The following is a 13,470-nucleotide window of genomic DNA, read 5'->3' as shown; positions in this document are numbered from 1 at the left end:
CAAAATTTCTCCTTTTGAATGCCCCCCTGTAGCTTGTCAGGTACGTTTCAATACATGGCTAAAAATAAAAAGTCTTTGGGGATTGCGATAAGAAGGTACCCGGAAGATAACGTGGAAAAATTGTGCGAGGTATTCCGAGTACTGAACTTCCGAATCATTCATGGAAAATAAGTATTCCCTTTATAAATCTCAGTAAGAAATCTGTTTTCGTTCCTGTGATTTTCCGAGTGAAAAATGATAATGTATCATTTAATATATCTTGGATGTTTCCCCTTTTTATCGATTTCATATTTTACAGGAACATCAGTTTTATTAAAAACGGGACTGTATTATAATAATGAACTGATATGTATAATGTCCTGATGAACTTTCTTTTTCAAGTTAAAGATGATTTAATAGATGGTCTGTTATAATTTTTACATTTTATTTGATTAAGCTTAAAAATCATTTAGTTAAAAGTTTGGAATATTTTATTACCCGTTTTTAATTCTGAAAGGTAAAATGACCTGATATTTTGTATATAATGGCCCGATGACCTGATGAACATTCTTGTTCCTAGATCCAACGACGTGGACGAAGTTATACTCTGTGTCCATATTAGTTTGTTTTGCTTTTTTTCTTTGCTTTTTTCCCTTTGTTTTTACACTTGCACAATCCAAATGTCTCCATATATCGCAAACGTTCTTCCCCGCTTCACACCCAATCATCTCTTGCATCAGATTTGGAAGATTTCATTTCGAACAGTAGCAATGGATGTCTTTTTATCATAATGTAGTCTTTCTCTTGGTTTAACTTGGCGTTTGTTTCCATTCGAAGAAAAGGCATAAAAGCACAGGGGCATCTTATCCGCTCTGCTCTGTATGGCATATGTATATATAAATATAAATACTAAGTAATTTATATATACATGTATGTCATAGAGAGCAGAGCGGATAAGATGTCCCTGTGACGCGACCCAGTGACATTTTCCGTCTTGGTGGATTTGAGCCGTGAGTAGCGAAGTTGTCCTCTGAAAATGATATTTCCACAAGTTGTTGATGTCTGTTCAAATAATTATATTTACATCTACCAAGTATCATTCCCTCTATTTTTTATGGAAACTTATAGTTAATTCGTAGCTCTATAAAACAGCCAGATTAAATCTACACGCCCCGTTTATCGATTGGTCGAAATCTACAGCGGCTGAAACTGATTATAAATTGACAGGACTGAAATTGACACGCCCCTAATTTTATAAATTGGTCGAAACCTACAGCGACTTAATCATACGGGTTATTAAGGTAGCGATCATTGCAGATTTAACCCGCTAACGCGGGTTATGTATTTGTTCTGCAATTTTTAAAGGGACTTGGACACGATTTGAGATTAAAAAAAAAAAAAAAAAAATTATGTATAATATAGTTTACTGGTGCATTTTAAATGATTGACCAAAATATTTGAATGTTAAAGTCAAGTTACAAGCGAGATACAGAGGTAAAAATTGATTGTTATGTAAACATAAAGCTCGAGTCTTATAGTTGTTTACAAAAAATGTAATGTAGAAATTACCATTTTTTAGACAAAATGAAACTTAAAAAAACTAATTCAGTATCTTCTTAAACGCTGTTATCAACAAAAGAAAGATACATGTACATTTGATTGAAACTTACACCAATACTATACATATGTAAAAAAATAAATGACAATATTCGAGCTTTGTTTACAAAACAAAGAATCTTGCTCATAAATTGATAGGCCTAACGTTATTTGGCTTCCAAATTTTGACAAAGTATTATAAACTTCTATATTTATCATTATAAACACTGAAAATGGAAAAATAAATTCTGAAAATTTAAAGTCAAATCGTGTCTAAGTTCCTCTAAATGAATATCTTGGGACAGATATATTTTATTCCATTCAAAATAGTGATGAACACATTACAAGAGGAAGTCAAATTAGCATATCGGAAATAAAGTTAGAGTTAGAGTTTCTCTTTTACCGCCGTGAATTGAATTTCCGATGGCGGAAACCCACGAAAAAGACAAACCTGCGAAAGATGTTTTTGTCTGTGAAAACTGTAATTTTTCTGTTTCGTTTGATTACTTTGGAAGAAAACCTCCATTTGCCAGATCTTACGTGTAAGTGTAAGAATAGTGGGGGCGGCTGTCGCCATGATGTGTTTAACTGTTTGTCAACGGCCAATGTGTCATGAAATCCATATTAGCAAGAAGTAAAAAATACGTACACGATAGAACATCCTACCAACGCAAACATGGTTTACGGTGCTACCGTTGTGGCGAGCGCAGCAAGAATTACACATACAATACATTGCATCATTGTCAACTTAGTGTTATTTAGTTATCAACTAACATCAAAGAATTTGAGAGAGAGAGAGAGACAGACAGACAGACAGAGACAGAGAATCATAAGATTTCTGAGTTTAAAATTTTTACAAAATTCATAGACTTGCTTCAGCCTAAAACCGTTCTTTACTTTTGAAGAGAATTGATCAGTCTGAAAAACATAATTTGTGATATATTTGGTGAAAATTGTTAACGATAAATAAAGTATTACTATTTTTTTTTGGCTCCTTGTTGTTTTCTGAATTTTTTTTCTCTCCTGGTTCATATTTTTTGTTTGTTTATTTTTTTATTTTAATTACATACGTTGTATCCGTGCCTCCGGCCCCTGTTTGTAGGTGTGTAATTTCCATTTTCTAATTTTAATGGTTTGACAGTGTTGTGCCCCAGCGAGCTGTGCTCGCTATTACTCGTATATTGTCTGCATTATTTAATTTGGAAAAACTCTAGTTCCAGAGTTGTCAAATTTTTTTTGATCACTGTCAGGCATTTGTCTGACACAGTGTCAGTAAAGATGAATGGTTCTGTCGGACCAGGTACAGGTGTTAATGTAAACAAAGAAGAAATACACAATCAAAATGTTTTTTATTGTTGTCAACACAATTCCTTCTTATATTTATGTTCAATGCCTCTGTCAATAAGACAATTTTCATTATCAGTCTGTTCATTTCACCATGATTATGTTCATAATTTATTTCAAAATCTTTACTTTCTGAGTCAACATCATTTTCACTACTCTTTCACTAGCCCTCCCTGGAGTCTTTGATACTGTCATCTCAACAGTTTAACAACAGCTGCTCTTTGATTAAAAATAAAGATGAAACCTTAAAATGGATCCATGATGGCTGATACACTGACCACTTGTGGCAGAGTGTGATATAGAACCATTTTATCAAGAGCTTGGACTTTGGGTAGTTGTGTCAAACAGCAATGTGATGCAGACCTGTCTATTTCATTGCTGGCCACTCAGCCATGGCTCTTTGAAATCAACAAGATTTGTCTGGCTTTTGAGTAAGGTGCATATTTCGCTTGAAACCATGTCAGTTTTAACTTGTTTTGACGCAAGAAATAGATAGCTACATCCAACCGAAAGTCCAAGGTCTTGTTAAAATGGTTCTAATGAGATACCTTATCATAGGTTAGAAAGCATGGGGACCATGGGTATCTTTGTTATTATTTTAAATTAGCCTGGTTGTTTGTGACTTTTCCTTTTCTACAAGCAAGATCAATTTTGTCGCCATTGCTGTTTATTTGACCCTCGCCTTTGTATCCAGATCCCACATTGATAGCACCATGTCTGATTTTTTTCTATCGGTCATTTGGACTGAAAGTTACACAAAGTTATCGGTCCAGGCAATATTTTTTAATTCTTTCTTGCCGACATAACCGACTGTTTTTGACAACCCTGCAGTTCTTGCACATTCTAGGCTATTTCTAGCTACATTGTACTTTCATTTATTCTACATGTACATGTTGTGAACTTTAACTGCATCAACAATAAACATGTAAACTCCAATCAGATATAATCAAATTTTGTATAAAATGTCAGTTATGTTTTAATTACTGGTGTTGGTCAATACATTCATCAGCTCTAAAAGACATTCTCTTTCCATGAAACCATGGTACATGTAGAATGTGAGTTCCTGAATTATTTATACACAGTGCCATTGTCACATTTTCAACAATTTCCCCATCTGAAGCTCAATAAATCAGTCATTCAATCTATATCAGCTTTTCTATAATTGAAAAAAAATATGTATTTGAATACAATGTACATGAAATGGTGTAGGCCTTTTATCTCTCTTTATTTCTTATCCTTTTTTTTCCCATCATATGATTTGAAAAAAAATAAAATATAATCATATTTATAAAGTACTGAATGAATGAACTCAGTAAGTTGTAAAAAGAATATTTTTATACTATGGTAGGAGGAATGATCACAAATGGCAATTCAGTAAACATGGTATATTGGCTACATGCATGTGCTACTCTATTCTAAATCATCTTTGGTTCACATTGATATATTAGCCGTTATTTTTTTTTATTTAGGTTGATGGAAGAGGCCTATGTTATGAAGGACCCTTTCAGTGAGGAGCGGGGTTTTATAACACTCGGTTCCAGTTGTAATATCTGCAGAGCCAAAGTCTGTTTGTCACAGGTATTGAAGATGATGCTATATATAAAAGAAACTGTAGCTTATTTCTAGTCTCAAGTACTATGATGATTTCAGATTTTTGTTACATAATATAAACCTACATGTACATGTACATGTAGTTACATGTACTTCTTTAGATATTTAAAACAAGGTTGTCGTACCTTTTCCAAGACAAATTTAATCAAATATAGGACCAAGTGATGAATATTTATTCGTTAAGATTTTTATTTTCATTAATACTTCATAGTAATAGTAAAAAAGGGAAACATACTGACAGAACTGATGAGATAGTGTGAATATTTCCTTTGTTCATGTTAGAATTAAAGAAAGATTGACCAGAAAAAAAAAATTCAAAAGTTTAGATCAGTAGAAAAAAATTGTCGCTTGAACCTCGCCGTTTTATTTCAAGGTGTTTTTTTAAAATTAATGGCCATGCATCAATAACGCTTATGTTTTAAATTGCATGTATAAGATTCATGTTGGCATAGATTACAGGTGAATAAAATATGCATGGTATAATAAAACAAATAGACATAAAAATAAAAACTCAGATTTTTAATAATATCATGTATTTATATTCCTTAGAACTGCAGCCTTTTCTACACCAAACGTTTTTGTTTACGATGTGTGAAAAAAAACCTGAAAGAATTTCCCGCAGAGATTAAAGAGGTAAGTAAGGAGAAGGCCATGCACAAGCCAAGGTGCTCAAGTCTAAGTGTTGGGATCCTCACTCTAACCCAGGCTCAACCCCATTCTTTATGAGTTTCGTTGGAGGTCGGATGGTCATCAAATTAAATATCAGATATACTTAAAATTTTAAAATATGATTTATTAATTAAGCTATAAACTGTTATTAAGTGAAGATAAAATCCTTATATTTTACCTTTTAGATTTTGGTATTTTCTATTATATTTACATGAATATAAAGAACTCCTTCTATATAGAAGGGATCAATATAATCTAAAAATGGCCATGATCATCAAGCTTGAGTGAGTTGGGCATTAGTTGTTCCCAGTTGCTCGATGAGGGACATTGGTCATGGGTCTCTTGTATTTCGACTGTAATAACATGCGCAGATCTTAAAAGGGGTGTTGGGGGTCCAACCCCCCTGCAAAATTCAAATTTCATTAAATTACATTATAAAATAACCAAAAAATGTGCCTTGAACCCTCCCTTTCTCCTGGCAATCTTAAATAACTGTTGTTACGGTAACCCCCAACCCCTCCCCCCCCTTTGAATTTTTTCTGGATTAGCTTAATATTAAAATTTTGTACACAAACTCTTTTCATGATTTGATTAGAAAAAAAAATATATTAAGGAGACTGGGATGTCAACAAAGTACTCTTTAGATCTGCTTTAAACTTTCGTATATGTTTTTATTCTAAAATATTATTTAGTGATTAAAGAAAAAACGCAAATACTAGTAATTTAGCTTTTAAAATGATCGTTTTTCATAAATTTTTATACAAATCTCTGTGTCTAAAGAAGGAAAATATAGCATAATCAAAGTACTGAAGAACTGATGGGAGTTGATTTTGTCGATGTTTATTTATTTTTAAATCAATGATATGTTATTTTGCATGACAAGTACATGTATTTTCTAATTTGAATTACGCAAATCTTTATAATATGATTTTTTTTACTTTTCCGACAAGAATGTCGAGAAACCCCCATATGAATAATGTTAAATAATATTTAAAGATAAACTTTATTCAATCAACCTATGTATCAGTGATAGAAATATTTCTCGAAAATTGTATGGATCAAAGCAATATTGAACTCTAGTCTCGTTCAAGCAAACGCTCGGTTGACACTGTAAATCTCCGACAAGGATTTACAGAGACAGCCGAGCGTCGAGTTGAACGAGACTATATTGACCTCTGGCGTAGGAATACATACAACTACAAAAAATATTTAAATAGTTCGTACCATTTAAAATCGACTATTTTCAAGGTATTTAGAAATAAGTTTCCTTGAAAAACAATGCTTCAGCATATACATTACATCGAATTTGTCAATTATTTTCAAGAACTAAGTCTTATCTGCAGCAATGATTTGTGCTGAGGTCCAAACACTGTTTCACTTTCGGTTTGTCTGAGTAACTGCATAGGAGAGTTGATTAAAATCAACTCCCAAAAATGACCACGGCCATCCAACCGGCTAGATCGAAACTCTGTCCTCTGTTTGCCAATTAATGAGTAAGGAGCGATAACTCCAGTAAAGAACTGTTTTCATGAGATTTGAACTTAAGTTGTCTTTCTTGACACTGGGATGTTCCTGATGCATATTGTTATATAACAGTTCAATTTCAATGTGCACTGAATGTGATACTTGAAACAAAATGCTTTTATCAACCCCTAGGAAAAAGTTAATTTTGTCTTCAGCAAGATAGAAAAATATTCAATATTTACATGTACATGTGTATGTTCTGAAGTTTTTATTTACTGGTATCGCTATTGATCAATTGATAAAGTTCTACGCTGGTTTGTTCATTATTGTGTCAATATACATGTTTATATATGTTCAAATACTGTGGTTTCATTAACATTCAAGGGTATCAATTTTCGTGGATAAAGTGAAAATCACAGTTTCAAAGATACGTAAATTCGTGGCCAACGACCCTATCAATACAAAATGTTAATAGAAATTGCACTTCAATGAACACTTAATTTCGAGGATCAACTTAATAACGAAGCCCACGAAAATCGGTATTCAACGAACATTGATGAAACAACAGTAGTCCTTTAGTGTTACTGACTGACTTCTCAGTTTTGACCATTATCAAGTGCTTAGACTGATATGGTTTAGTTCATCTTTGCTTTAGGTTGGAGGATGAAAATAAGTTAAAGTACTCTCACATGAATGACATTAAATACTATTTTTAAAGATTTTTTTTTCCACAGGCATAGGTACATGCAATTAAGTTAATTTTGTTCCTGAATATTGTGTTCAAACTTTATATTATGCAAGTACATAGTATTATATATAATAATCTTTTTATTTTATTTTTTTTTAAAAAAATCTAATTTCTTTCACACATACACAGTGTATTCAAGAAAGTTGTCTTTCTTTGCATATAAATACATACATATATTGCATTTGTTGTAACTACCTTATGCAACTGATAAAATTAAAAATTAAATCGCCCCTCTACCTCTCGCTAAGGCACATGAATCATTGAGTGATGTCAGAGATTTTTGACAGACACCTGTCACTTTAATGTCACCCCCCTCTTCCAACCCCAAATGATGAATGGATAGCATGCAGACGTTATGCAAGGCTTTCGCTAGTCCAGTCTGCTCTTGGCACATAGTGATATTTTTGTTCATTTCCCTTTTAGACTTGTAATTGAAGTAAAAAATATTTAGCCTTACTTACCAGTGGTATGAGAGAAAAAAACACGAGCTGCATTCTCTATTTTTGCATGTTCTGTTGGATATAAATATTAATATTAAATTATTAACCTCTAATTGAAAATTGACGTGACCAACAGCACACTTTTAAAAATGACCTTTTTATTTTAATTTTGATTTTAGTTTTAATTTCATGCCTTGAATTTAAATCATTTATAATTAAACAAACTTATTTTGATTTTGAACTTTAAAAATGCAGACAAAAAAAGCACGATCATTTTAAGCAATTAATAATGTAAAAAAGATTTATTTATTAATTAAAATAATTTGGGATGAGTTGATTGATGAAGGTTGAAAAATGGTAAACACAACAAAGGCTTGATTTTTCATGATCGCAACCCAGCTGCTTGGTGAAACTGATCATGATAGACGAGTTTTTCAACTGCAAATCAAGTAAGGAAAGGTTAATTACGTATTGATATCATTGAAGAATTTTATTTCTTAGAAATTGCTTGAGATGCGTATAAATCAAAAAATATTTATGCACACACGTGTTTTTGAATTTGAATCGTAGAAGACAGAGAAATTATTATATAACATGCATAATCAGCGACACCTACCGCGGTATGGCGGCATCAACAGAGAACTATGTCTATTTTTAGAAGTCGCATTATGTACAAAAAACTGCTTGACTCTATTTAGTGTTGACTTCGAGTTGTCGCGTTACGGGTTTGAACCCTCATATTTATTTATAGTAAAATAGTGATGAAAGCATGGAACAAATTCTTCTTACATAAATAATGACCCACCGTGTTATCACAAACTGTTCTATTTTAACTTAAATCATCATCATCATCATCATCATCATCATCATCATCATCATCATCTTCATCTTCATCATCCTTTTTTCCTTTCATATATAATGACTATATAATTCAGACAAAACAACTTTTAAATTAATATTTCCTTCATGCGAAGATACATACAAAAATAAGTTGAAGTGGTTACATGCAATTGGAAGAGGATTGCAAAGTTGAAGGATATAGTTTGTCTCAATCCTGTCCCTATATTAAAGGCCTGAACAGATTTCTGAAAAGAATCCAAATACGGAACAAGTTGAAGTTATTTTTGTATTTATGAGCAATAAATCAACATTTTTATTGTGCTTACCAATAAATTTTTGCTCTGGAAAATCAATTAAACCTGTGTTGCCTTAATTTTGTTATTGCTATCATCATGACTTTGCATAGCATTCAAAAGTACACAATGATGCCGGGGTTTCAAAGAAAACTGTGCTAATTCATTTTAGTTGACGACTTCGAAAATCCAGTTCGGGAATGGGAGTAAACGCCAAAGACTTTCAAATTCCATTTTTGGTTGCCCATCTCATTAAGGAGCTTTTAATATAGAAATCGTTGGCACTTCGCACCCACGTTAATAAACCACGAAAACCAAAATTTATTCAGAACACATTAACAATTGCAGTTTTATAACTTGAATTTCAATCAAAGAAGTCGAAAAAGAATTTTTTTTGTGATTAACCTTTAGGAAAACACTAACATCATCCATAGTGTTCAGCTTTTTTTTTTATTCTGTTGCGTTTTTTCCCCCAAGTCGTGCATATCAGAAATGATCGATTAGTTCCTTTGAAACTTAAAAGAAGATTCTCAAAACAATTGAATTTGTCTTCTATTGAATCCGGATTTGGGCCAAAAGGTAGGCGTTATAGTATAGGTATAATACTTGAAAGTCAGTTTTGATGAGTTTATTGGAGAACCCTGTCATTAACATGAATTCTTAAAAAAGGAGGAAATTTTGGGACCTCCAGGTGTTCCGTTTTAATTCAAAAGTTTCAGTTATGTAATTAGGCAAAACGAGGATCTCTGCATGCATGAATTTAAAGTTACTAATTCTCTCAGTTATTAAGGCAATTTCTTCTAAGGATGTTATATAAGATTACTATATCCCGCCCCGTCCCCCCTGCAAGATGCTTTCACTATGCGTGAGTCTGTGTGCATGTGTAGCTGTGTCCTAGTTATTGTGGATCTATTTCCGGTTGAGAGACACCTAGCGCACAAAATCCTGTCCGACTGTCGGACTGAGGTCCTGTACTATACTGTACTTTATCGTTTTGATCAATCCGCAACATTCAGTTTCCGAATATTTCCTATTACGTATCCATAGAAAAATGACAGTCTTCTACAATAATTAAGTCACTATCTAATCATATCTTTGTACACATTTTCTACTAGAAACGAAAAAAATAGCAAATATCATGAAAAAAGTATATTTATTTGAAGTCGGGGTGTCCATGAAGGCTGTTTTTTGGTGGTCACTCGGTGACCCCCCCCCCCCCCCCCCCGATTGAACACATGATTCGTCGTGAGCTATTTTACCCAAGAGAGAGACAGACAGACAGACAGACGATATTTTATATATATATATATATATATATATATATATATATATATATATATATATATATATATATATATATATATATATATATATATATATATATATATATATACACAGAATCAACCTAGCAGGTTCTTAGTTTGATACTCCATGGTTTGGGAAATTTTTCTATTTTAGAAGTTGAATAGTTATGTATATTTGTAATCGAAGTATTCTTAGCCCCGTGTTCCCATTACCAGAATTGAATTCTGTAATATACAGGTGTGTTTTAATTCAGTTATCCCTATTCTAGATGAAGTTGATGCTTGTTCCATAACTGTTGAAGATTTCTCTCATTTCAATGCCGCTATTTCTTGAGATTGGTACTAAAGCCAAAGGAGACGTCATTTTCTTAGACTGGAACAAAAGATAAAGAGACCCTCAATGTTTCACTCAACTATCTGTGTGTTTTGTGCATACAAGATTACTTACAACTAAAGGGCAGGGTTTGTTTAGGTATATACAAGATTCCAAACTTCTCAGCGTCAGGGTGGAGTCCCGTCGATAAATTGATTTAATTTGTTGTGCGCCAACCATATGTTAGATGTATTGCAGAAGTAGTACAACGTAATTTAGAGACCGTCTAAGGATAACTGTTCAAATTAATATCGTGATATATTTATTAATTGCTACATTAAATGACTAATGCATTACATAGATTATAGTTGGGAACGTTTTGAAGTCATATCTTTTGTAATGTCTAGCAAGAACAACCGTTTCCATTAGAAAGGTGCAATATTTAACAATTTTAAGATTTGGCATATAAATCCAGTTGTCTGTTAAACCCGTGTTATAAGTTATTAGCTTTCTCGCATTCAGCACTTTTAAGATTTTAACCAATCAATTTCAAAACAGTCTATCCGACAAGGCGTTCTCTATAGCTTTATTTAAAAAAAAAAAGTTGCTTTTTCATTTTCACCGTCCAAAATTAGAGGTTGGACTAGCTTTGAAGTGAGATTAAAAGCCCAAAGTTTAATTTGGATTCAAAAAAAAGAAAAAAAAAAGTACATATACATGATTATCCCCTTTTTTTCATCTGGCCGCCATTCTTAGCTGCTTTGTCGGTAATCCCTACTCATTATAACCTTATAGCGGTTCTTTGGCGCGGCTTGTCTGAAAAGGTATTGACTCGGGCTTACGGCCAATTTGTATCGCAGATTGAATTCTGATTTCGTCAATCAAAATTAAAATGTTCGACTGAAATCATTTTCGATTTCTTCTATTCATTTGACCATGATTGACACTTGTTTGGCGTCGATCTCATAAAATGTTTTTATTTTGTGAGATAATAGCCTTTGAAATCAGAAATCATCACTAATTAGGGGGTTTCGAGCGCTTAATATTCACCATGTTCTCAAGTTGCTTTTGGAAATAGAATCGCCACAAAGACACTGGCGTGATTATCCAAATTTCTCAAATTCCGTTGATTCTGAATTGTAACCAGTTGCTGCGGGAGTTTTCAAATTGTAAATATTCCGTTAAATGCACAAAGCTGATCAGTCGCTTATATAATTATCAACTAACATTACTCAACGTTTAACTTTTCAGAAAGTCTTTTCAGTGAATAAATTAGGGGAGAATTTGAGATTTTAACTAGATATTTGCAGAGATTAAGGTTTCCCCGTGGAATGTTTACTCGTGATTTTTTCTTTATCTGATTTATCATTTAGACGGGTGTTCTTTTTTTTATTTTGGTGACACTAGGCCAGCCAAAGCATGATTCAGTCGTACGTATGTAGACTATGGACCTTCATGGAAGTAGAGCCATACAAAACCATTGTATAGAACATTTATCTAAGGATTTCCATATTCCGAATTTGAAGAGAGTCGTTTTCCTATGTATATTCTTTTTTCTCTATTAAACAGGAGATGACAAAAAAAAGTACGAAGAGTGACTAAACAACAAAGAGGAAGTAGTCTCGTGGGATAACGCTCGTGAAATTGGTCCCCTAATTTGACGTCACGAGACGTGGCGACAACACGCAGAACAAACGAAGAAGAGGCAAAGGAATGCACATTTTATGCAATATCATTCACATCTTTAATAAATACAGATATCGCAAAAAAGTACAAAAAGATTAAGGTGATTTGCAAAGACCTCGAGAATGTTATCTAGCTTTGTAAGACCTTGATCTACCAGTATACAGATGTTGCAAATATGGGCAATTATTGGCCTCCAAAAATCTCGATTCATTTGTTGATAACTGTAAGGGGAAAAAAACTTACTGAAGGGTGTTATCGGTAACCGAATTCGTTTATCGCCGTTTCTGATTGCAGAGCATTTTAACTATCTAGTTTGAGGCAATGCAACGCGGAAAACAGAAAGCCTTTTTCCAACTTTTTTGTGTCTTTGTTGATTTTAGTTGTTTTAGCCGTGTGACGATTCGCAGTGAGAAAATGCATTGTTATTGAGAAAAAAATTCTTAGATAAGATGCATATTTGAAATACTGGGATACGTAATTATGCATACCTTTTTATCATTATGTTGTTTATTGTCATTTCTCTAACTTTATTTCAAATAAACCAATGAAAATATATTTGTATTTAACTGCAAATTTCTTGCGATTGGTTATGATAGTTGCGATTTTATTTACATTTCAGCTATTAAATATGTAATTGAAGCAACATGATGTGCAATTTTATAATATAGAAGATTATATGATCGATACATTTCACTGCAACTTTCATTATAAAAGTATAAAAATGATGAAAGCGTTGATGCTAATATAACTTCAATAAAGAGCCACGGATATTATATTTGTTTGTTTTTTTTAATTTTTTTTTTCAGCGCAAAAAATATTTTTCTAATATTTTTGTTTTCGAAAATTTTCCAATACCTGTTCTAGAGAAAAGAAAACAACAGCGTCGTTACCTGAGTATTGAGATGAGGCAGGTAGGGGCGATGGTAAATTTTCTTCCTTTTTTTTTTAATTCCCAATCTTCGAACAACTTGACATAAACAAGTGTAAAATGAAAGAGATTGAATGTCCACTCTTGTCGACGAGTGGAACAATTATTATTAATCTGGAGTAAAAATAGCAATAAGCGCGTGCTAGAAAGAGATTCGGGAGAAGTCGGACTTTGATCTTGCGGACTGGGAAGCGGGGGCCACTGTCTTTTATCTCTCTTGAAGAAGATTTGCATGTCGACTTATTACTACTCGTC

The 13,470-nt window shown here is 32.9% G+C and overlaps 1 protein-coding gene across 1 annotated transcript; it reads left to right on the top strand.

Annotated features, from left to right (window-relative positions):
- The first annotated feature begins 1,975 nt into the window (after positions 1-1,975).
- Positions 1,976-12,842, top strand: LOC128161687 (cysteine-rich DPF motif domain-containing protein 1-like). The gene is made up of 4 exons (XM_052825051.1): positions 1,976-2,117; positions 4,389-4,497; positions 5,080-5,163; positions 12,171-12,842. Exons 1-4 carry the CDS (start codon positions 1,999-2,001, stop codon positions 12,201-12,203), a joined length of 345 nt encoding a protein of 114 aa, XP_052681011.1. The 5' UTR covers positions 1,976-1,998; the 3' UTR covers positions 12,204-12,842.
- The last annotated feature ends 628 nt before the right edge of the window (positions 12,843-13,470 follow it).

The sequence above is a fragment of the Crassostrea angulata genome, chromosome 8 (assembly GCF_025612915.1).
Source record: "Crassostrea angulata isolate pt1a10 chromosome 8, ASM2561291v2, whole genome shotgun sequence".
Classification (NCBI taxonomy): Eukaryota; Metazoa; Mollusca; class Bivalvia; order Ostreida; family Ostreidae; genus Magallana; species Magallana angulata.
Note: the sequence above shows the minus strand (reverse complement) of the source record. Positions and strands in the feature narration are given on the sequence as shown.

Excerpts from the sequence above, each read along its gene's own strand:
- LOC128161687 (XM_052825051.1), top strand. The coding sequence starts at position 1,999 with ATGGCGGAAACCCACGAAAAAGACAAACCTGCGAAAGATGTTTTTGTC. Across the intron at positions 2,118-4,388 it reads CCATTTGCCAGATCTTACGT|GTTGATGGAAGAGGCCTATG; the intron begins GTAAGTGTAAGA and ends TTTTTTATTTAG. Across the intron at positions 5,164-12,170 it reads TTCCCGCAGAGATTAAAGAG|GAGATGACAAAAAAAAGTAC; the intron begins GTAAGTAAGGAG and ends TCTATTAAACAG.